The sequence below is a fragment of the Mya arenaria genome, chromosome 15 (genome assembly GCF_026914265.1).
Source record: "Mya arenaria isolate MELC-2E11 chromosome 15, ASM2691426v1".
Classification (NCBI taxonomy): Eukaryota; Metazoa; Mollusca; class Bivalvia; order Myida; family Myidae; genus Mya; species Mya arenaria.
In genome coordinates, this window is record NC_069136.1 from 54,488,280 (window position 1) to 54,514,411 (window position 26,132).

The window sequence follows — 26,132 nt, forward strand, 5'->3', positions numbered from 1 at the left end:
TGCAGTTCACAATTTATTTGATATATTAACAAACCTCTACACTTATATTGAATACATTTCAACTTAAAAAGAGCAACTATGCATTTGATAAAGTATACAGTTGCATTAAAAGTGTATTAACAAACAGAAAATAAATACAATTTACCACATAACAATACTGATTGTACATACGACTATAACAAAAAAGAGTGATTGTACTTTTACTGGAATCAAATGGACATATAACTTTTCAAATATAATGGTAAATCATGGCCAAAAGGATGCCTAACCCTTAATGATGCACGCTTATTCCAAAAACAGATTTACCACAAATAATACAAATGTACACATACAATGAACAAACACTAAAGCAAATGGTATCTTATTTGTGTGAGACTGAAGCCATTCTCCAAGCATATTTCTCTTCACTTAGTTAAAACTGTGAAGCGGTATTCCTAAAGCTTCTTAGTGAAAATTACTGAACATTTTTGAATTTTAACAACTAATATTTTATATTCCCTCTATTGTTCATTTAATGTATAAATATGTATTTTTTAAATTAAGACACCTCATCTTGCTTATTTTTCTTCCTTTTGGTGTAAAATCATTTTTAGTCTTCTTTAAATTAAATAAGACCATTAAACAAGACTTTATACACATAGCTGTTGTTATAGGCACCACCAATATATTCAAATAAACTGGAATAACAGATTGACAAATTGAAACTTAATATCTAACTGAAAATCTAAACTATAATGCATAGTAACTTAACAATGCAGTTCTTCTCCTTGTAAAAAATAACACCATTTTTATAAGTGCAAAAAATTAGCATTTTTTGGTGTACAGCTAAGACAATTTAATACTAAAATCTTTGGCAATGTTGACTCCTGGCTTCCGTATAATGACTTGGTTGTTGTCGCTGCTATACGACAGCTGTAGACTGCTTTCCACCCCTGTAATAATGTGTGAAAATCATCAACATGTTTACAACAATAAACTTGTTGGGACAATATTAAGTCCTTTACAACAGTGTCATCTTAAGCACACTATAAATTGTGAAATTTATCCTTTTAAGGAGTCTATGGACCTTTAAAGGATTTTGTGTGAGTATTTAGTAGGAAATAAACAATCCAGAGTACCAATATATGCGGTCTCTTATACATACTGATACACACGTACGGCAAATAGATGCGAGGAGGACGTACGTTGCAACAACATAGCTTAAAACAGTCCCGTTATTTATTGTAAAATTAGTTAAATAAATTGAAATTTACTACGGTCAGATTTTCATTTTACATGATCATTCTTGTTTATATCTGAACAATTCTCTTCAATTACACGAAAAAAACACAATCAAGTCTTGTTTATTATATAATTGCAAATATCTTGATGATGATAGAAAAATGTGACAGATACTACCAATACATCTTTAATTCCTTATTGGTAGGAATATTTGTAGTTACAAACAGAGCATTAGTATGAGACACATGGTAGGATCATGGTGTCTTCAATGAGGATTGTAAAGCATTCTAAATGGATTGGACCAGTAAGTAAACCAATATATACAAAAGCCCAAAAGTCTTGTTTAATACCGTTATACAAATGTGGATCAAAATACAAAATAGTCTAAACTCATCAGTACATTAACCATGAAAATGAACAAATATGGAAAGCTTACAATGTATTTGCTGGAAATTCTTGAGCTGTTATTTAGCTTTTATTCCAACTTCGGTATTTTATATGCTGGACTTGTGTATCAGTTTGTATCAAAGAATTATTCAGACATATTGAAAGTCGCAAAAGGTGTCTCGATATGGACATAATGAAGGCCTCGAATTCACAAACAAACAAAAAACTATTTTCCACTTGCTGAACCTTATTACAATTCACACCATATTGTTTAAAATAATGAAACAATTTCTTTCAAAATGCATATTTTTCGTCTAGAATTGGAACGCCCCTGCACCACTATATTCGTGAATACAAAGGATCGTTTATTTTGAAAAAAATTCTTGGTATTAACTTGTTTCATATCAGGGAAAACGCTATCAAGTAAATGCTCAAAACACAAAGTAACAGGGTCAAGATGGCTCTTAACGTTCACCCGAGTAATAAGTTTAGTGTAAGCATTGGAACATTTCTGTGCAATTCTTTTCAAAACGGACAGTGGTTTCTGACAACGATTTAATGATGTTTTAATTTTAGCCAGAACACTTTTTTTAAAGGTTTGGGCCAAGCAGTGTCAAAGAAGATTTCAATGGTAGATTTTGCCAGATAAACCAACAGACTGTTCCCGCTGGAGTTGTCTTTCTTACTTAAACTGCCTATGCAGATTTTGTGATATAGTGAAAACTAGACCGTCCCTGTCGACATATTTTTTAACAAACCAACAAGGCTTGAAGGTATTAAGTGCCATCTAAGAAACATTTGTGTCAGCGAAGTATTAGAATTATTTTAAAATCGGGCCAGCGGTTACTGAGATGAATATTTACATTTCTTTCCTTTTGGTTGCCATGACAACCGGATTTCTATATTGAACCACTTTATTTTAAGGAAGCGAGAAGATGACTATTCAAGGAACATTTCTGTGAAATGGCTTATTGGTTTCAGAAAAGAAGCTGATTGAAGGAAAATGTTTACGACAAATGACTGACGACGGAGGACGGACAGTCCTCTATCACAATAACTCATACTTTAGCATTTCGTACCCAGTCAAGCTAAGCAAGCATAAACATTTACATGTACAAAATAATTCTTCCCTTTATGCCTGAACTTTAAATTTAAGTGTTAAGAAAAGCTTTGGGTGGATGGGTTTAATTAACATTATACTCGAAATTCTAAAAGCACTCCCGTCTACATTGATAGTGATCTTGATAGAATTGAAATAACATAAACATAAGATTAATTAAGCTAAGAAATGATGGTTGACATACCTTTAACATTGAGAATGGCTTTAGTTGGGCGTGCAGAGAGCCCGATTATCACAATCTTCTCCACCCATTCCTTGGTTGAGAAACTGCAAAATTTGTCGCCAGATCTGCAACATTATCAAATGTAGGTCAAACAGGATCAACACTGAAAAGATGATTTCCAAGAAAGGGCCATTATTCGAGGGTAACTTCCAATACATTTTTTACAAAGGGCCTTTGCCAAAAAGGCCATCCCGGTCCTACACTTCTTTGTACAAACAACACGAAACGTTTTGGGTTGTTGCTTATGTTTTCGTCATTTCGATAGCAAGACAAAAATGAATCAAGATCACAGGAAGGCTACTTGTGAAAATGGCTACAAAAGTCATGCTAAATCAGACTGATATTTTCAGAAAACAAAACAAAAATCTATTAGATTATACATAGAAATGTACACTTTCATATAGTTTTAAATGACTATATTCTATGGCATGTCACCATGAAAGAAGAATTGCGTGCCAGTTTACAGAACATTTATTTCTTGATTTTACCGGTGTTTTTATCATAGAAAGATGTCTCTGAGACACCAAGTAAACCATTTGCAGGAGAAAAAAAGTCTAACATGACAAAAGTAATTTACTTGCGATCAATTATATTAACGGTATTCAAACATTTGCACCACACCTTCATTTGTATAGAGCGCTTTCCGCGGAGACTTTACATCATGCATTTTTTGTTTTAAGTTTCAACGAAGTGTGTGGTTGAATATAGATTTGTGAAGTTTAATTAAATTGGAAATTGCTAAAAGCGTTTAAAGCACAAACAATAATTTGCTTCAATGCATTCAATTTATGGCCGCTTCATACAGTTTTTAATGTAACAGATTATTTTTTTCAAATCTGCATGGAAGGAATCAGCATTACAAGTGTCCATTACCACTAGCGGGTCCAGGTCCAGGTCCCCCCCCCCCATTTTTTTATTTCAATAGAGGAGCAAAACAGAAATAGCGTGTATCGAAAATGCACCATTTAGAACTTGAAATTGTAAGGTTTTCTTGGGGGAGTATCCCCGGAGCCCTGCCAATAATATTTGCCCTTGACTACAATATAAGGTTCGCATATATATGTTATGTACCTTATCATTATAGTACACATTTCTCATGTCTGTTCTTTTCCTTATCATTCTCAATTACAAAATAAAATAGTTCATTTTTTTGTTATTTTCTTACATGTATGTACCTTATCCCCATTACAGTAAACAGTTCTCATATCTGCTATGGACCTTATCTCTTTTATGATATACAGTTCTCATAACTGATATGTACCTTATCTCCATTACAATATACAGTTCTCATACCCACTGTGTACCTTATCTCAATTACAATATACATACAGTTCTCATATCTGCTATGGACCTTGTATGCTTCGTACCTTATCTCCATTACAATATACAGTTCTCATATTTGCTATGTATCTTACATCCATTACTATATACAGTTCTCATATCTGCTATTTATCTTATCTCCAATATAATATACAGTTCCCTTACCCACTATGCACCTTATCACCTTTACAATATACAGTTCTCGTATCTGATATGGACCTAATCCCTATTACTATATGCACTTCTCAGAACTGCTATGTAATTATCTCCATTACAATGTTCAGTTCTTATAACTGCTATTAAGCTTATCCCCATTACTATATACAGTTCTCATATCTGATATGTACCTGATCTCAATTACAATATGCAGTTCTCATAGCTGTTATATGCCTTATCAATCTCCATTACAATATACGTCCCCCAATGCATGGCTAAGTTGCAGCCCGTACAAGCCAAACTTGAATGTTCGACGCACTTACAAACTTACACCGAACTCCATTTGAGAACAATGTCATGCTCACCACAAGCAGACTTGGAAACAATGAGGTTCATGCCACAGGAGCGCCCCAATATGACAGATCTTAAGAGCTATTCTGGTCCAGCTGCTAACGAAGATACCGTAGCCAATAAAGTTTTGAAACAACACTTTGACAGAAATGCCAAATGCCATCTTTAGCATCGTTTATGTTGTTGTTGTTTTTACATTTTAGAAACTTGTTAACGATTGTTGTTCATAAAACAGTTTGAACAAAAGGAATAAAACACTTTGTAGAAGCAACTGTAAAACTATTCTGTTGCACCACTTGATCGTACACCACCGAATGGGGCTCTTAAATTGTCATTTGCTTTTATTGTTAAATATATTTATGCTTACTGACACTAAATTGCTTCCATTCCACTGTCACGGTTTTGATGAAGTTATTTATATCTTAAAATATATTATTGCATACAATGTGTGTTTTCGATCCGTTATCACAGTACATTAAAACATAAAAACCCGGGTGTTATTGGCAGAAAACGTGCATTAATAAGTCAATTCACGTGCAGTTATTGACCGGCTTTTTGTTTTACATAAGCGTTATCAGGGCCCCTGCATCATAACAATAGACTATGAGCGAAAGTGGGTCCGTGTTGCAAACTCTTGCACAAAAACATATTTCAGCATATAGGCTTATAGCTGTATACAAATATTAAAGAGATGAAATAAACAACATTGAATATTTTCCTCTGAGTTGTCTTTTCCTGGCAAGCTGATGTGACTTACTAGATAGTACTTTCTGCAGTTGTCAGTTTGACTATTTATTTTCTTTAAAAGCACTAAATTAAGTCTAAAACTTAAACTCTTCCCAACTTTATTTATTTCTGTCGATTTTATTTAGAACAAACGAATTCAATGGATATGATTCCATTACGTCGTAAACAAAGAACAAAAAATGCTGTACATTTTATCCAGATCATTTTAACATTTTTCCCGGTTTGAATTAGTTGCCAAAACATACGAATGTTAAATTAGAAATACATCGGTAATTAATCGATTACCCGATATCTATTGTGGGTAAATAATCCAACTAATCCAGCTAATTGACATAGCTCGTGACGTCATACACGTACCTGTTATGGAGGTTATTTTGAACTAAATGTTTTTGCTCTTTCGTGACATTTAATAGTTTTTTTAAATAAAAGTTTCTCATGGTGTGTAGTTTATGCAACAATAGCAATAACTCTCTTAAAATAGTGTACAACCCTCGTGCTACGCACTCGGGCTGTAAACCATTTTTTTGGGCCTTTGCAAATGGGTACGACCTCGAAAAGGTGTATTATGAAGGTCAATACTTCAACTGAATACTTCATGCATGTTTGGTTATTGAATACCTTTTTAAGAATACAAGGGTCTACTTACCGGCTATGGAATTCATTGTGTTGAAATGAGAACGAACGCAGTAAATGTTCGCCTTTCCTGTAGTTGAAAGAATTGTAGTCATCTACATATAAACTGCCTGTCGCTGATCCCTGCAATATACAAAAATCATGTCAATTATCACAAGTTTACAATACGACTTTTGACTTATTAAAGCCATCGTAAATGCGTTTTAAACCTACTGTACATGTACCTTAAATGGCAGGGAATGATATATTTTTCTTGTAACATGTGAATGTATTTCCAAATATAGGTTTCCAGTTCATTCCAGCCTTTAACTGTTAAACAGTGTACTTTCCCAACAAGCATCATTTTAATTCAGACGAAGTATAAATGTTAAACAAATTCTGATTTATTGCATAATAAGCTGTCCTCTCAAACAATTAACCAAACAATTAACCATTTTATCCAAGCAACAGCAGTTTGATGGATGTCATTTACAAATATCATCTTTTTTAAATCTTTCATTCTTAGTAAATTAATTCATAATCAATACCGGAGTACTCTCTGATAAATCTTATATTATACGTTACATTTGCAACGGGCGGGCAGCATAGACATGTGAGGAGATAAGGTAAACTTCACATGTAGAAACATGTGTACACAAATCATAAACGTTCAAATACGTTGTTTTATATTCATCAAGGTTCGAATTAAGAAACGACACAGTAGTGGACTGTGAATACATTTATTTCTATATATTATACCTCACATAAATTTGTCCCTTCTTAATATATATAATCTCGATCGGTCCGTATATCACTGTATTTTGATGAAAATCCCGTTTTATGACGTCAGCGGTCCATATTATATTTTTGGCCGGTCCGGACCTCGCCAAAAATGTAATATGGACCGCTGACGTCATACGATTGTTTAGTGCGGCCTTTTATTTTCACAACGGCGAAAATTTGTCGCAAGTAAACATTATCAGGTTTGTTAAATAAAACACATTTAAATCGCTTTAAAAATATTGTCCTGTAATAAAAAGTGTTCGGAAATATATAAGAAATATAACACACCACTTCGGGCCATATGACATTATTAGGACCGGTCAGTCAGCCCCCGAAGGTGAATGGACCTCGGCTAACGCCTCGGTCCATATACACCTTTGGTGGCTAACTGGCCGGTCCTTATAATGTCATATGACCCTCAGTGGTGTGTAATATTTCTTGAATAGTGTTCAGTTAACTTAAAGGTCAGCATACAATAAGGAACCTATATTGTGAATGGATAATGTGACATCAGTGGTGAAGACCAATGTATTCTCATTTGTTTGTACTTACTGATTTATCGAGGCACACGACCAGAGTGAATGGATCATGAGACATCAGTGGTGAAGACCGATGTATTCTCATTTGTTTGTACTTACTGATTTATCGAGGCACACGACCAGAGTGAATGGATCATGTGACATCAGTGGTGAAGACCGATGTATTCTCATTTGTTTGTACTTACTGATTTATCGAGGCACACGACCAGAGTGAATGGATCATGTTTCATCAGCCCCGATGACCGACGTATTCTCATTTTCCTCGGAATTATTGAGCCTCCTTTCTGAAACACTGGGATCTAAAAAATAACACATGAACAAATAGCTATTATTTGAATGAATACAAACATAACGATTAAGGCTGAAAATCCTTTGTTGCATTATATATTTTACTAGCATAAAAGAGAAACATACTATTTTTATTTTTAGTAGGCTGAATTATGAGGTATGCAGTAACTATTGTAATTTGTTAACTACACAACGTGCATTTACTTGGATTAAACGGTTTCTATGCTGTAAACGTACCGAAAAAGAGGGATGTCGATGCTTGAACAAGACTGCTTGAAAACAAAAAAAGGTGAAAACGTAAATAATTATGAGATAATTACTGTACCAACCTTGCTAAGAGGAGCTTCAACATATGTAGACTGGCCACCCTTGTAGCTATTGTAGCTGGCGATGTCATACCACAACTGCGTCACACAGAAACATCATATGACAACAAGATTAAATGCACGGGTTTTCTAAAATAGTAGATGTATACTAACATTCATAAAACAAGTTGTAAAACTTCGTATCAAAGGAGCAAAGGAAAGGTAACTAATGCAACCAACATGCCGATGATTGTCATCCAACAATTCAATTGACCAATAAGGGAGTATATCACGCCTCCATACATAAATAACGCAACGCCATTGGTCCAGGACTGGTTACGCGGTGACCACATATTTTTCCATATCGGGTCACCAAATTTATATCGTACCAATATTGCGTCTGTTTTCCGATTCCGATGAATAAATTAAACATTTAAACATGGGAATCGATATGGTTTCCTTTGCCCCGTATACCCCATATCGGGTCACTTATAACCCCGTCACTTACAATATATCCTCCATACATAATAGCACATTGGTCTATAATCCAATGGACTACTTTGACCACCTCTGACAACGGCCGACAAATGAATAACATAAAATAAGCACAATTAGGCTCCCACTCGAGTAATGTTATATGCCAATTGATATTGTCTAATTAATTTGTGTTCATATAGTGAAAGCTACCGAACGCATATATTGATATAAGCAAACCAAATATTTTCGCTAGACTATCCCCACAATCTGATACCTGATCCTTTCCAGGGAAGTAAACATGCGTCCCTGTTTGTCCCTTTTCAGTGATTGGTTTTACCAGCAGTGATGTTCCTTTAATGAAATAAAAATAACTAAAGTAACTGGCTTCACACTACGAAAAGAACATTTTTTACTTAATGTTCAATAGAGAGTATGAAATGTTACATTTCAGAATCGGACTGTTTAATTATTTTATGAAATGATATTATATTGAATACTTATGAATATAAACAATGCTGATTACGTGATCTCTTTTTTATTGAAGTTAACTTAGCAGCTCCTAAATGGTAACATTTCAACAACAATGCATTTGCAAGATGAAACTTCCTACCAATGAGGTATTCATCATCCATTTTGAAGGTTCTCTTGTCTGTCGGGTATTCTACCCACAGGGGTCTCATGGGCGGGGCCCCACTTTGCTCCCCTTCGTAAAACAGTGTGTACCAAAGGGGTAGGTAGGAATAGCGGGCCCTTATGGCGTCCCGTATCACCTGCATGTTCTTTTTGGGCTGTAAGTACGGTTCTCGACGTTTTGAGAACTCGTGGGCGTGGGCTCGGAAAAATGGCTGGAACGCTGCTGCCTAAAAGCACAATTGGGTTGTGATGTATGAATGACGTAACTGCTAAAATATTACACAGAAATTATATGAATTTAGTTTATTAAGATCTGAAAAACATGTACAGTCAATCCAGTTACCTGTTCAAAAGTGTCACCAGTAGTATCCGGCCATTCCAAATTCCTCCCGTACGTTTTAAGTATATTAAGTACATGCATTCAGCAGCCTACTGTCTTACGCGGCCGCGGTCATTAATCATTAATAAAATGAAGCAATAAAGACACTTATTAACGGCCACTCAGCCCATGTCAAGAAATTTCCACTAGAAAAATGCCCACGCTGAGATAAGAAATTAGATAGCGTGTTTATTTAAGACACCAATTTTTCCAATACAAGGATATATGTATGTACCATAGCGTACGGTAAAATTCGTCGACCTCGGAAATTTCTCATCGATGTATCATGTAACACGTTGGCGAATGTTTGAAATATAATTCACACATTTAATAAATACTTAGAAACTTGAATAACGAGTTTTAGTTCAGAACAAGGACAAAGAAAACCAGTTTTTATGGATTTACTGTTGTCACGTGAAGCATCGAAACGAGTTATGATTTGTATTCTTTTCAATTTTCACTTTCGAAGGGCAATTATTTCCATATTAACGAGCGAACTTTAACTAAAAATTCTTTGTCTGTGATTTCATTTGGATCATTATTGCAGTGAGACAAATCGCAAGACTATGAGGAGTGTATAAAATTCTTAGAAAATGGTCGTAGTGCACAGCAATTTCCCACCAGGATTAACCTGTCTTAAGCAGCCAACAGCGATACCCTTTTCCAAAATGTGGCCACTTAATACAGGTTTGATTGTTAAGTTTATACTAGTTTTTTTAGTTGGGTAATTAACGAGAATCTGATCGCTTATAGAATAACTCTCTGGTTAAAAGCCAGTCCTGGCGTCCATTTCGAAAGACCATGATCAAGAACCCCTTTTGGGGGTCAAACCCCATACCACAAGACCATACACACCATCCATGAATATTCCCATTGGAATTAAAGGAAATTGATATTAGAAACTATATATTTGTGTGTTTTTTTAGAAGAACGTGTATGCTGTAAACAGCCTTCACTTGTTCTTTACTTAATGTTTTATATGCCATATAAGAAATTTTAATTCTCATAACTTATAATATTGTGCTAACAATACTCCAAGCCTGTGTTTACTGATGTAGGAATAATGCTAGTGTACTTTCATAATACTTCATTAATTACTTAAAGGATTTAAAATCAGTATGGCATGTTTTCTGCTTACAATGTGTTGTTTTTCTTTTCCACTTTGCTGAGTAAATGATTACAATCTCAATTTTTTCCTCAGCAACAGAATATCAATACGGTGTGTGTCCTATCAAACGTGCAGGGTGCGTGTTTTTGAGAACCCTGTCAGTGAAAAAGAACCATTTTCCTCATTGAGCAACTTTTAGAACCCGCTAAATCTGGTCAAAATTATGAATAACCAATAAATATCCGCTGCATCAAACCTGTCATGTTCACACCCTTGTGTGTAAATGAATAAATTGGTTCATTGACCACATGGCACCTTTCATTGTATACAATAGGGAATGGAATACTTTTCATCAGAATAATTGTTTGCGGTTAAGGTTATCATTGCTCATGTCGCAGAATAAAAAATGGACTCATAAAAGGACCCCCGGCGCGTCAATAAGGGTTTGCGCGTTTGCTAAGACATTTACGGTATATAAACGGATGTAAATCCTGGTAAATATGTAAAATTTGCATATCGAAGTATATGAGATAAAAATGTGAAAGAAGGCAGTCCCAAAATGCTCGTTTTTTTCACAAAATAATTTCATGTGAAGCATAAAATTTATCTCCTCAACACAAAAGCACCACCATCAATACAAATGTCAGGAGGGCCAAACTGTAAACAGTATCATAAGCAGTTGAAAGGTTAATTCAAGCATGGGTCATAGCTTTAAATTATCATTTAAACTAAATTATTGTCATTTGTCTAAAAAAGCCTTCATTCAGGGTCACAATTAATGATCAAAGTTATGAGAATATTTTTGTATTATGTTACAATACAGGAATAAGGAAACGTCTTTTTGCAATTTAGTTCCCTGTCAAAGGCTAGGACGTTTGTATTAAGAAACTCTCAGATTAGCAAGCTTAATGATTGAATATGGCTCTTTGTGGAAAAATATATGCCAAAGCCCAGAAATCATGTATTCTAAAACCACTGACCTGATACCAGCGAGTAAGGAGCTCTGGGTCGGGATTATTGAAGAAGCCGCCAACGTCAGCGCCGGAGTGGGTGATGCCGACAAGACTGAGCGAAAGTAACATTGGAATTGACACCTTGAGATGAGACCACTCTGCCGCGTTGTCACCCGTCCATGCCGCACCTTCAGGGACGGAGGCAGGAAGTTACCAAAATAATTATGTATTACCATATATACAAATTCTCACATTTTAAATACAATCAAAATTACAGGGATAAGCAATGCAGTCAAACAATTCGCTATGAGATTGTTGAAGCCACACGTCAAAGCTCGAATTGCTTATATCATTACGGTCAATAAAAATTGTACCAGTGTACAACTGAATCAACTGCATTTATCATATAATTTAAAAACAATATTAATTATGGTGTAGATTCACATATTTTTTAGTCAGCCATTTTATTAAAGTAATATAATTAATACATTTAAAAAGAGATATTCGCAAAATGTGATTGTTGCTTACATCTGGTTTAAACTTTATCTATGAAAATCTACCCTTTTCGGACAAGCCCCGGCCCATTCACTCCCGCCAGTATACTTCATGGCGCTATTACGCCTATTTACAGCTATTGAATTTATCATGAATAAGATTTTATCAATGTTCAGGGTGTAAATGATCTTGTTGTTCATCCACAGTACGCTTCTCTTTAGTGATATTTTTCAAATATATTAAAGGAATTGAAAGTTTGACTACTTTGACCACAATTTTTAGTGTTAGTTTTTGAATACAAATCATGAATTTGGCATTGTATTTTAGTTTCTTGTTTTATATAGTTCACATTCTTTACAGAAGTGAGATTATGCTTAACACTATCACTAAACAATAAGTTAATTGTTTTTACGAATTTCCGTTTTCTGCTTCGACGATATAGGAACATGATTGTATGATAAAGTTTAAATTGGCCCCCTTCTTGAAAAGTACATAGAAAATATATATAGAAGTTAAACTAAAGCTGTCACAGGAGTGACGAATACCCCCAAATGCCGCCTGGACACATGAATGGCAAACCATTCCTTTGAAAAGAGGCCATAACTCCAAGGTTACTGCACACTGCATCTTCTTTTATCATGCATGTATTGTTCTATTTAAATCTGTTGGGTAATTTAGAAGTTACACTGCTGACAAGAAAAACTAGCCTTTCATGAGTTATCGTCTGGAAACCGTTTTTCTATTTTTAGTAACAGCGACCTTGACCTTGGCCCCACCAGCCCCAATATCGAACTTGACCTGTATCTTCTAATGTTACACCTGTGTACCAAAAATTGTTCAAATCTGTCTAGCCTTTCATGATTTATCGTCTGGAAACCGTTTTTCTATTTTTAGTAACAGTGACCTTGACCTTGGCCCCACCAGCCCCAATATCAAACTTGACCTGTATCTTCTAATGTTACACCTGTGTACCAAAAATTGTTCAAATCTGTCAAGTCTTTCATGATTTATCGTCCGGAAACCGTTTTTCTATTATTAGTAACAGTGACCTTGACCTTGGCCCCAACAGCCCCAATATCGAACTTGACCTATATCTTCTGATGTTACACCTGTGTACCAAACTGTATCTTCTGATGTTACACCTGTGTACCAAAAAGTGTTCAAATCTGTCTAGCCTTTCATGAGTTATTGTCCGAAAACTGTTTTTCTATTTTTAGTTACAGTGACCTTGACCTTGGCCCCACCAGCCCCAATATTGAACTTGACCTGTATCTTCTGATGTTACACCTGTGTACCAAAAATTGTTCAAATCTGTCAAGCCTTTCATGAGTTATCGCCTGGAAACCTTTTTTCTATTTTTAGTAACAGTGAGCTTGACCTTGGCCCCACCAGCCCAAATATCGAACTTGACCTGTATCTTCTGATGTTACACCTGTGTACCAAAAATTGTCCAAATCTGTGAAGCCTTTCATGAGTTATCGTCCGGAAACCGTTTTTCTATTTTTAGTAACAGTGACCTTGACTTTGGCCCCACCAGCCCCAATATCGAACTTGACCTGTATCTTCTGATGTTAGACCTGTGTACCAAAAAATGTTTCAAATCTGTCAAGCCTTTCATGAGTTATCGTCCGGAAACTGTTTTTCTATTTTTAGTAAAAGTGACCTTGACCTTGGCCCAACCAGCCCCAATATCGAACTTGACCTGTATTTTCTGATGTTACAGCTGTGTACCAAAAAAATTTCAAATCTGTCAAGCCTTTCATGAGTTATCGTCCGGAAACCGTTTTTCTATTTTTAGTAACAGTGACCTTGACCTTGGCCCACCAGCCCCAATATCGAACTTGACCTGTATCATCTGATGTTACACCTGTGTACCAATTTTTTTTCAAATCTGTCTAGCCTTTCATGAGTTATCGTCCGGAAACCATGAAAACCGACAGACCGACAGACCGACAGACCGACCGACCGACCGACCGACAAGCTCACTCCTATATACCCCCTCAAACTTCGTTTTTGGGGGTATAATAATATAAGATACCGCCAATAATTATTATTAAGAGACATATATTCAAAAATTTACAAGACTCATAAGGTTCAGAGTACCGGGGGATATCTGCTTACTCCACATGTCAGTATCAATTGGCCCAAAGTGGTGTACTCAACAAATAGGACAAATAGGACTAATATATCTACCACCTAACCGATCGTCGGTCGAAATATACCGCATTCAATAAAGTACATTATCAAAAAACTTGTCAGAAATAGAATGCAGTCGTCTCGTCAAAGTCACATATTAGCAATTAAACCAGGCTTTCAAAAGGGCAGGGTGCTAAAGAAAAGGAGCAGGTTGATAATGAAAAGGGAACATTGTATCGGGCTGTGAAGAACTTGCATTAACATAATAATAAATTAAAATGTTTTTTAATATTATAAAACAATGGAATTTACGAAACAAATCCAGTCACAAAAATATCTCGTAGAAACTATTTTGGAATGACACCCGTACATCTGGATCATGTGTTGAATTTTGGGAAAACATTTATTTTATTAATAACGAGAGAGACTATGTTGTCAAATCAATAATTGTTTATGAAATATAAATATGTATTTGAAAGTTATTTCTTGCATACTGCTTTATAAAACCAAAAAAACATTACAAAGTTATTGCAGTGAATAGTTTTATTCTTTAATTCAAATGAAATCTTGCATGAAATGGTCTAGTCAGCAAACATTCAGAGCGAAAAGAATGGTTGTACTATTGTTTTCGATACTGTATTTACATATTCTTTTTTACTCATAAAATCCTTACGACGGATGCCAAATTAGTATGGGGGTTACGTGGCGTCTATAATTTAACGTACTGTACAATGGAAACATTATATGTAGGTATGTACATACCCCATCTCTGGGATCCAGCGAAGAACGCCCTGGTGAGTACAAAGGGCCTATCCTTGTTGTTACTTCTCAACAACTGACCCTCCGCTGTCGCTTGTTGCTGAAATGTACCGAGTGGATGCGTACCGTTAGTGCTGTATGTCACAGCAATTATGTTTTTATAAATTCAAAGTTCCGGTAATGTTTGTGCTTAAGGTGTATGATTGTGTCCTAATATTCTTTACCTAGGATTCCCATTCAACCACATGTAATTTCAATTAAAACACACCTACCATATAGTAGCCATATATGTTGTGAAGGTCACTATTTTCGAAGCCGCCCATGTGTTTCGCGTCCTTGTGGAGAGTGATTTCCGGTCCGTTGAACACAGCCGGCTCGTTCATGTCATTCCATGTGAACAGGTCGGCGGTGCTGCCCTTGTAATCGTCAAACAGGAACTTGCTCGCCCACCATTGACGTACCTTCGGGTTGGTGAAGTCTGGCCAGCTGGAGGTTTCTGCAGATACAGGGTGAAAAGTTAAATTTTAAGACTTCTTATTGATGATATAACATATTATTTATTGTTTTATAGTCTCTAAAAATAATTTGATAAATTGAGGTGTTTTCATACATCGATTTGGGCATCCAAATACTATCAGAACGATATCAATAGCCTTTTTTCGAAACAAAATGTACAAGTTGTTTCCTGGAGTTGAAATTCAATTTTTTTTAAAGATACGTGTATGTTAAATTGTTCATTTAATATACCTTGGGCAAACAAATGTTGACAAAAAATAGATAAAAAACAACACGAATAAATACGAATGCAAGAATCAAAACGAAACTCAAATATTATGTTATCAAACATTGTTATATCTGCAAATGTTAAAAGTTATTTAAAGGTTCTAATGTTATACTATTTTTTAAGTTTGACTGTAACGAAAGCTGATTACTAATATAAACTCTCTCGAGAACATTTTTAGTGTAGAAACAAGTACTGGTGTCAATTTCGAGAGGCCATGAGCAAGATTCCCTGGTGGGGATCAAACCCAAAACCTCTTGGGCAAGAGGCGGAAACCTTTACCAGTACCATTTTTACCTTACCTTCTTGGTTGCGGTTAAAAAACAACAACTAATGTATTCATACCCGACCAGCACCAGCCTTCATAGTCATTGCCATCCTTGTTTTTCACATACAACCCCTGATCCTTGGCCTCCTTGTTGATCCGGTAGTTGCCGTCAACCTTCAGGTGAGGGTCTACAATGGTCACCATCTTACGGCCCTTGCTCGCAATGTTGTTCACCATCTCGATAGGGTTGGAAAACTTTCTTGCATCCCAGGTAAAGTACCTGCCAGATTTAAAGAAAATGAGTATTGAATAAACTCTGAATAAAGGCAAGCATGTTTCTAAAGTGTTTCTACCAAAGCCCTGCCAAACTGGCAGTTTTATTTGCAACATATCGGTAGTTTCCCTCACTGCAAAATTTAGTAACAGCATATGCTATTTACGTGTTAAATTAAATCAGTTTCCTTCAATACAGGCATTATGCGTAAAGGAGCCATAAGTTATTATCAGACAATATACAGTGTTCCAAGTTCTAACTAGATTACACAAAGCTTATAACATCCATCTCAGTACAGGAACCAAATGTATACCAATTTTCAGATTCGAAGAAAACAATATCGTAAAATACAAGACTCATTAGGAATCTTTCTATCTCTTAAAACAGCCATTGCGGATTCATAAAATCGTAAGACATTTTTATAAATGTGACCTGATTGCGAAGGAACCTGATTTTGTAGTGTTGTCATATTGTGTAAATGTTAATTGTCTCAATAATACGGTGACCTGCTTGTGCAGTGCTGTAATTAGTTTGCTTGATGTTTTGGACTATTTGGTGACTTTTATGTCTCAATTCTATGTGTTTAAGAGCAAAATATTTCTATTTACAATAAAGCAGTGTAACTGGTTTAAAATTCGTTTCATATGATATAATACAAGAAACAAATTGACTTTAAAATCAGCCTATTTAGTTCAGTGTATACCATATCGCTGATTAGTTTTAACAGTATATGTTGTTTTACTTTCACTCCTTACCATTCTATTATTATCAAAATGTTGTACTGAAATTATTCTTAGCTGTTAATCAGGAAAAATCCTTGAATTAGATCAATGAACAACACAAACTATCATAATTTCAATTCAAGGATGTAAGATTTATTTCTTGTTTGCACATGATATCATTCTAGTTTTACCTCATGTAAAATATTTAATTTATAACTAAAATCATTTGTTAGATCAGGCATATAGCTATAAACTCAATCAGATTAGGAAGTGTCAGTAATTGAATTTCTTTTCAACATAAAACATCAAGTTCTTAAATAACTTTCAATTTTGTACATAAAGATACTATAAAATGTTAAAGTTCTTTCATGAACAACCAGTAGTTAAAATGAACATTTAAAAGGTTTGTACACGTTACAAAGAGTAACTTAACATAGTCTACGAACCTTTTACCATCTGCGTGATCGATGTCTAGCCAAATAACGTCATACGGAATGTCGTATATGTCAAAATTGGCGTCAACACTGAAAAAGCAAATAGCAGTTTACGGTCAACAAGTTTGACGGATCATTGTCTAAGTGTATACAAAGTCTATTTCAGAACATTAGATAACGGAAATTCGAACACAATTAATAGGCAAAAACTATACTATTTAAACAAATCTTTGTTAACTTTTAGCGATGTTTTCCGTTTACCTATATATTTCAGAAACTATATGATAGCTAATGATGTAGGTTTTCTTAGTAATTAATCAGGCCTGATAATGGCGACGTTAATGTTTTTTGTCACTCTTACTTTTCAACATCGCCCTGGTCGTTATAGTTCCATCGACACTGATGGTAGGATATCGCAAACATCTGAAACAAAACTCTGACAACATTGGTTATGATGATAATCTTAGGTGAAGATCGGAGCCTCCCTTATGAACAATTCATTGCAACGAAACTAATTTGACGCGCACAAAGCCTGGTCAGCCCCAAGCCCCCACCCCACGCACACACACACTTAACCGAGGTTGGCCATCGTCTTGTTTTCTTCTTTAAGTGAATATTTGGATGTAATTTATCACTGAAACACATCCTGTAAAGTCCTCCCTTTCAGCTTCTAAATCCTCTTTAACCGCACAGGTGCTGCAGTGGGTCCAAGTCATTAAACAGCTAAAAGGCGCAGGCAGACCTTATAATTTATAGCACCACCAAATATGATGTCACTCTTTTTGAAGGAAGTGGCTAATATAAATGCTCAAACTGAAAGCGGGTAAACTTTAAATACTTAAATATTCCAAAAGGACATTGAGTGGCATTATTTTCCAAACAATATAACGTTTCAAAGAGTATTAGCAAATCGGCATAAACTAGCCTATGGACATAAACAACATCAAATATGGAAAGGACATAACAATAGAGAATAACAGAATAAGTATAAGTTAACATTATGTTAGTATTTCAAAAAGCAAAATGTTATTAAACATTTAGAAAACAACAACAACAAAGGTTAGCATTATTAAGAAAGAGAGCTCAGGTAATGTATAAGGAAAGTACTTTTTTAATCAATGGCTTCTTTAATGTAGTTTGCTTTCTCAAGTATGTATTTGATTATCACAATTCGTTTAAACATATCTAAATTTTGCCCTGATATATCACAGAAGGGCATACCGGCGGGAGGTTTGTGGTACCCGTCAGCTGAGCGTATTGGTAGAAGACGTCATGTGCTGTGGGTCCCATCATAATAAACACATCGATAACTCCACTCTCTGAGATCCAGTGTGTGTTTGTCTGAGGCCTTTCATTTCTCCCTCTACCAACAATATCCGCGACCTTCGACAGAAAGTTCTGGTAAATATACAATTCTATCTTTCATACAAAATCATAGTGAAAAATCAGCACACATATGTTGAGTAAAACTACACGAATAACAATGACATTGCAATAGCTTTATCATCTATAAATAACTTGCTACTCAATGTTACTGAGCCACTTGCATTCATACGTTACGAAATCAGTAAAACATTGACATATTTTAATAAGGCGTACAAAAAGTATATGTTTGTTTCAGGCTTCATGCCCCCAAGTATAGTATAGGTAGGTCGGAACTATAAATTAACTATATATAGAAAGCAAATCAAAGGGAATAACAAAGGTTAATGACGGAATTGGTGGGTGACAAATTAATAGCTACATGCCTTGTCGACAGTGTTGAAGCTGATGTCTACCCACGACTCTGCGGCATTGTGCCAAAACACTCCCACAGTCTGCTTCTCACTGAAATACACATGCTTGCCTGTTTGACTCCATTCAAGCTGTTGAGTCTTCATTCTTGTGAAAGACATCAACGCTTAATTGCTTTTTTAAGATATAAATTTGCGCTGTCAGTGAAATGTACCAAATTTTCTTATCAATGATCGAAGATAATGAAACTCGATCAATAATCGAATATCCTCATGCACATGTGATCAAATTTCACAACTTAATATATGCCTGTTATGTTATTATCATTCAAAAAGCCTTAATTAAATACATCCATTAACAATCAAAGTATTTGAATAAAGAGGAGTAACGTTGAAAACTTGGAAGGAAAATATATGTTTTGAAAGATGAGAAGTTGGACCCAAATGATCTTGACATTGTGCAAGGATATATCTTCTATAATTGATTATGACAAATCACAATCGATAGTTACCGATATTTCAATCATGTTTTTAATATAATTATTCATCGGAACAATACTAATTCACGGTTATCTCAATGTTATACATGTCATACATTATCGCAAAAGCAACAGTATAATCGTTCACAATAATGTTGATTTCATTTTCTTGTTTATTCTAAAGCGTAAAATTCTGGTCTTTAAATAAAACATAGACAATTGACTTTTAGTTGTACACATTTAATAATATGTAGTCAAATAAACTTTATATGAAGATCATCACATCTGAGATATTTTCTGTTTCTGTTTGTCGACTATACACTAGCCAACAGACGATCATGATATGTGACGTACTTATGAGCCAGCATGACGGGCACGGAGCCGTAGAGAGCCATGGGGTTGTACAGCTCATACCCAAACACATCCAGATTAAAAAGCCGGTACGGGTCTCCACTCCTGGAGCAGTATTAACATTGTATGTATATTTTTACATGAAGGTTTGGTTTTATTGTAAATTCTGTTAATCAGTAAACACATAATTAAATGTAATGTACATTTACTTGATGGTTTTAAGGACAATATAGTCTGCATGCTCCAGTACATCATAGACATACTTACTTGATGGTTTTGAGGGCCATATAGTCTGCATGTTCCAGTACATCATATACATACTTACTGGATATGTTTAAGGGCCATATAGTCTGCATGTTCCAGTACATCATATACATACTTACTGGATATGTTTAAGGGCCATATAGTCTGCATGTTCCAGTACATCATATACATACTTACTGGATATGTTTAAGGGCCATATAGTCTGCATGTTCCAGTACATCATATACATACTTACTGGATATGTTTAAGGGCCATATAGTCTGCATGTTCCAGTACATCATATACATACTTACTGGATATGTTTAAGGGCCATATAGTCTGCATGTTCCAGTACATGATATACATACTTACTGGATGTGTTTAAGGGCCATAAGCTCTGCATGTTTCAGTACACCATAGACATACTTACTTGATGGTTTTAAGGGTCATAGAGTATGCATGTTCCAGTACATCATAGACATACTTACTTGATTGTTTTAAGGGTCATAGAGTATGCATGTTTCAGTACATCATAGACAAACTTACTGGATGTGTTTAAGGGCAATAAGCTATGCGTGTTCCAGTACAACATAGGCATGCTAACTTGGTGGTTTTATGGGCAATAAAAAATATACTCGGCATGTTCCTGTACACCATATACATACTTACTTGGTGGTTTTAAGGGCCATCGACTCTGCATGTTCCGGTATGCCATAAACATACTTGAACCCACGGAACGACACATCAACACCAACAGATGATGGCCCTGTTATTAATCACAAATCCAATTATAGCTTCTCACAAAAGAAATGTGCATCAGTTCAACAGTATATGTAATACCACATAAAACTTTTAAAATCTCAAAACTCCTTTATGGTTGAATGGACTAGATTTAAATTATCTCAAGTAAATATTAGAGCAGTTTTACAGATTCATTAATATGCAACAAAGCCGAAAATGCCAGAAACAACATAAGACGCATTGTATATTCTGAACAGAAATGCTCAAAAACAATTCAACTGACAGTAATCAGTCACCCACCATATGGTTTAGAGTCATGGAAGTCCTTGAAAGTCTCCTCCCACGTCTCCGGCTCGTTGGCGTCGTTTTCCTCATTTCCTTTCTTCTCCCCCTCCTTCTGGAGACAGAAACATATACATGTGCAATACATACAGATGTGTTACAACAAGTGGATTACAGTGTGCCATGGCATAGCAATGAATTGGAAATACAAAGAGAAAAGAGAATACTGATATGTTAAGCTTTATGATATCATTAAATCATTAATTATTATATTTAAAATTGAATGTTTTTTACTTATGTTTGATACCTAGCATAGTAGTGTTGTTTTATTCACCGTAGGAAGCAGTCTTTTACAGTTACCAAAGGGAACCCTATTTATTGTTAGAAACCAAACATGCTCAACCTTCTTCTTATCAGCTTGATTTTCCATTGGGGGTTCCTTTGGCTCCTCCTCTCCCTCACTGAAACCACGGGTAAACCAAATTCCTAACCAGCCCCTACAAAGTGTCACCACACCCTGGCTACCCATCTACCTCAATGCACATGTGGGTGTTATACATGAGCTGCAGTCAATTGTTTTATGCCCGTTAAATTGGTTTTGCATTATATAAAGATAACCAACACGAATATTGTTCAACTTTTTTATCTGATTATTATCATAGTCCAATTTAACATTCGCAAGATTAATAAAACAATAACAGGCTATATCTACACAGCTGTTTATTTCTCTACAATGTAAAATAATTTAAATTTCAATATAGTCACCAAATTTTATGATTTCATGTTTGCATTAACTTCTTTCAAAATTATTGTAGTGGAATGCTAGGAATAGTTAAAGGTTATGAGTTCGTCTTTCACCAAAAATGGAGGTTTAATGCAAAGCACTCCAATTACCATTTATTTGGGTAAATACATACTAATGACCTTATTACCAGCTTTAGTTATTGTTTGTGATAAGACTGGTTTACCATTTAAATCTACCTATTTACTTGATTATAATCAATAACGACTGATGCTCGTTCATCAATATAAATGTATAGCAGATTTGAACAATAATGTTATCTTACTGGGAAATTTCTAATTTCGAACACCAACTTTTGTTTGTTGTCAACATGATATTTTGTCCAATCAAAAGACAATATTTCACAAGCTTTCCAATACATTTATTTAAAAAAAATCAGCAGTCAGCTTTTACTGATTTTATTCAGTCAAGCAGAAGAAATATAAACAGCGGCTGGCCCAGTTAATGGATAGTTAACACAATCAAATATAGACGATTTAAAACTTAAAGATTATTAATGATTACTTACACAACATAGTGGTTACATCAAACCATTTATTTTTGTAATTACATACGAACAATTTTTAACCATAACTCAGCAAAGCAACCTTTTCCTATAATATATAGTTACACATTTACAAAACCTATATATAGTCTGATGTACTTTTAAAAAATAAACATGTGAACAATTCCTCTAATTAGCAAATGGTTCATTCCAGCAAAGATGGCTAATCCACCATCATAAAGGGGAGAAGTTATACAACATTCATATAAAGAACAAGCACATATCAATAAAAGCTGTCAGCAGTGGTTCAAACTTTACTTTACATTCACTGTGTTCAGTTTAAGAAAATATTATCGGCATAACGTAATGAAAATAATTTGTTAATTAAGATTAAGGTACCGAAACACTTTAGAAGAAATATTTAATATTTGATATGTAACATAATACATTTTCTGAATTCTAATATACAAAATAAATGAAGAACTTTTTTATGTTGTAATTGTAATCTACCAGGATATATATCAATATACCATTGGGGTGATTAAAGATCGGCTGCTAAGTAACTGGATTTGTTTTTAAAAAGTTTTACTTCCGCCCGTAACGTACTTACTTTTGTGGTGGGTTTCGTTCCCGGGAGTGTTCAAACTTGAGCAGTCCCTGAGCATTGATGCTGACTACAGGCTCTTCTTTATTGATGAAGTCCACACGGAATGGACGGCTCGTGATCAGTATTTTGTTCTCCTCAAATCCAAGACTGATGCTTGATCCCGAACGCACCAATACCTTCATGCTGATTTTTGTTATGATAAAGTTTAGTTTTGGCAAACATTGTATTGATAACATCTGTGTTGCTTTTCCTAGCACATAATAAAGGAAAACTTAACTGTATCAAATGGTTGAATTGGTGTTAAAGCTATATCATTAATGCGACAATCTTATTCAAAATCATGTCAAACAAACATAAATTTTGAGTGATGCACCCTCAAATACTTACTTAATAATGCACTTATGGAAAGTATTAATTACTATTAAAAATATTATAAGCATGTATTTATTAGCTGAAACATAAAAATATCAAATGATTGGTGAATGCTAAAAGGTTTACTGTGATCTAATATAGTTTCAAAAGGTAGCAATACCGTGTTTTCTGTACATTTCTTTCAAATTAAACTCGGTATCCTCCATTAGATCCATTAATTTTCGACATTTGTTCATCTTTTTTTGGTATATTAAAATAATAGTATTAAATGTGTTAAATCTAACTTTTGAGTAACAGTTCATCTTTAAAGAAAAGTCATTAAGACAATCTTAGCAATGGAGTCAAATTACAAACAATAGTAAAAATAGTCCTTTGAAGACAAGTCGACTTACTCTTGAGTTTTGGGTTCCCCAACTAAAACATCACCAACGGGGATCTCATAGCGCTTCCGCAATGGATTAAGCTCATTTATCTTGAGTCTGGCTGTGTTATCTTTTATAGCAGTAACCTGCATCAGCAGCCTGACATTATTCTTTGTGTTCAATATTTGCACTTCTATTCTGGATGGCTGGATTTGCATCGTTTCCATAAGTACAACATAGGGACTGGCATCCGACCGTAGTCTTCGATGTCGTCTGAAATAAAAAAAAGATCTTTTTACGTATCACCGGGAACTATTAACACTTAAAAACAATGCAATAGAAAACTCAACTCTTACATAAAATACTCTTTTATTGCTTATTTTTTCCAGAAAACGTCAATAGGCAAACAAATATGTAAATCTCACACAGTAAACATTTTAACATTCATCGTCCTAATGTGTAAGAAACCAATTCATCGTCCTAATGTATAAGAAACCAAATTAAAACACATGAATAATACACTGACTGTTTTTTTACTCGGGCATAAACATGTTTAATGAAGATAAATTGTACTAACTTGCAAAAGCTACTTTGGTTGCAAGTTTTAAAGTTTTCTCTGCTGACACTTTCTACAAGGTCAGACAGAAGCAGTAGGCCAACCAGCATCTGGATCGTGGCCATCGCATATACGCTGAAACAGGAACAATAATTTGATATACAGGTTACAGGCTTGTAAATACGTCTCAAATAGGTAAATAATTGTACCTGATTGACAGCATAAGAAACCCGCGCAAAATCATGGATGGTAAGTCTTAGTATCATCTATGCGCTTATACAGTACTTAAATAAAAAAGTTGGGATTTTTACAGTTTGATGCTATTCATCTCGATTTCTTTTTCATGGATCGATTCTCAAGGCTCACATATTTCGGGACTTTATTCTTCTTTTTCCATTCGTTTTATGTAAGGGGGGATACATTGAATTTAGGTAGACAGGAAATTAGGTGTTTGCAGGAATTCATTTCTAATCTGGTTGATGAGGAGGTCGCGGTTGATAAGCAGGTGCCGATGGGAGGTGAGCTCTGTTCGGTATGTCCAGATTGAGGCAGCCACTTGATGGGATTCTGGGCTGGGTAAAACATATTAAGGAGCTGGACAAGGATCCGTATGTTTCTGGATTTCTTGGTGGTCCAGATATAACCGGGTGAGGGGACATTAGCGGTAGCCTCAGAGGCTTTCAAATTTTATTGCATGAACAAGGTAAGGTTAGAATTGATTTATTGGGTTTATCTATTTCCGGGGGAAATATATTTTGGAATTGAGGTTCAACAGAACACTCATTGATGCGGTGAGTTTTTTTACTGGGGGAATACCAGAATAGATGGGATGCGTTTCTTCTTCAGATCACAATGGCTAATATTCCCTCCTGAGTGATCTTATGCTACCAATGCTACACTAGTTGGATAATAATGTATCCGAGGCCACTCAAAGTGCATGTGGGGTGGCTAGAGAGAAGTTTTCTACCAATACCAAACACATGAAAACTAAGGGACTCGGCGGTAGCCGAGGGTAAATGTGGGAAGCTAGCCTAGATTTAAAAGGGACTTGGTGTTATTGTAAGAGTTCTGACCCCTGACCTGTACATTTTTAAGTTAAAGAATGCAGTAATGACAGCTAATCATAATCGACTGAAGCCTAGTAGAGATAAGACTCTTCCAAAACTACTGGCTTTGTATATACCAGATGATGAAGAGTTTCCTGGTGTTTGTAAAGAGCAATGGGCTGGGAGATTTGTGGTCATGAGTGAGGCCTGTGTATCATGGGGCTTGTGTGAATGTCGCCCCTATGTCGCGGGGTCAATTTGCCCTGCTCTATATGTTTGTGTTAGTGTCATATGTCTACATGTATGTTTATCCAGTACACGTAATTTCCAAGTCCATCTTTCTTGTGATAATCCATTTTCCTGTTCTTCCATTCCTTTCAGTCATTCCTATCATTCACTAATTCATATACTAATTTCACTTTCATTTTCGCTTTCACTTTCTATATTTATTAAAGTAGTTCGCCTCGTGCACAGCTGGTGGCGGTATTTTCCTCGTGCACAGCGCACTCATACTTTGTCGATGGAGACGAAAACATCGTTGGATAAATTTGGACCATTTATTGTTTCATTTCTTTATAAAAGTGTATTTGGATAATTCCTGGT

The 26,132-nt window shown here is 35.2% G+C and overlaps 1 protein-coding gene across 4 annotated transcripts in view; it reads right to left on the reverse strand.

Annotated features, from left to right (window-relative positions):
- LOC128218781 (neutral alpha-glucosidase AB-like) overlaps window positions 1-26,132 on the reverse strand; it is a 30,093-nt gene continuing 3,961 nt past the window's right edge. Inside the window, exons 2-23 of one of the 4 annotated variants that reach the window (XM_052926473.1) lie at window positions 24,505-24,618; window positions 23,958-24,200; window positions 23,197-23,376; window positions 21,704-21,761; window positions 21,319-21,415; window positions 20,947-21,043; window positions 20,038-20,139; window positions 19,220-19,298; window positions 18,693-18,854; window positions 17,833-17,894; window positions 17,484-17,561; window positions 16,119-16,321; window positions 15,265-15,488; window positions 14,996-15,092; window positions 11,630-11,790; window positions 9,140-9,389; window positions 8,804-8,880; window positions 8,077-8,151; window positions 7,645-7,758; window positions 6,172-6,281; window positions 2,913-3,016; window positions 1-932 (exon numbers count right to left, since the gene is read on the reverse strand). In XM_052926473.1, coding sequence (XP_052782433.1) covers window positions 826-932; window positions 2,913-3,016; window positions 6,172-6,281; window positions 7,645-7,758; window positions 8,077-8,151; window positions 8,804-8,880; window positions 9,140-9,389; window positions 11,630-11,790; window positions 14,996-15,092; window positions 15,265-15,488; window positions 16,119-16,321; window positions 17,484-17,561; window positions 17,833-17,894; window positions 18,693-18,854; window positions 19,220-19,298; window positions 20,038-20,139; window positions 20,947-21,043; window positions 21,319-21,415; window positions 21,704-21,761; window positions 23,197-23,376; window positions 23,958-24,200; window positions 24,505-24,608 — 2,784 coding nt within the window. In that variant the 5' untranslated portion in view covers window positions 24,609-24,618 and the 3' untranslated portion in view covers window positions 1-825. Of the gene's footprint in view, window positions 933-2,912; window positions 3,017-6,171; window positions 6,282-7,644; window positions 7,759-8,076; window positions 8,203-8,803; window positions 8,881-9,139; window positions 9,390-11,629; window positions 11,791-14,995; window positions 15,093-15,264; window positions 15,489-16,118; window positions 16,322-17,483; window positions 17,562-17,832; window positions 17,895-18,692; window positions 18,855-19,219; window positions 19,299-20,037; window positions 20,140-20,946; window positions 21,044-21,318; window positions 21,416-21,703; window positions 21,798-23,196; window positions 23,377-23,957; window positions 24,201-24,504; window positions 24,619-26,132 lie in introns of those variants that run through there. The other 3 variants (XM_052926472.1, XM_052926474.1, XM_052926475.1) reach the window with 3 other exon arrangements.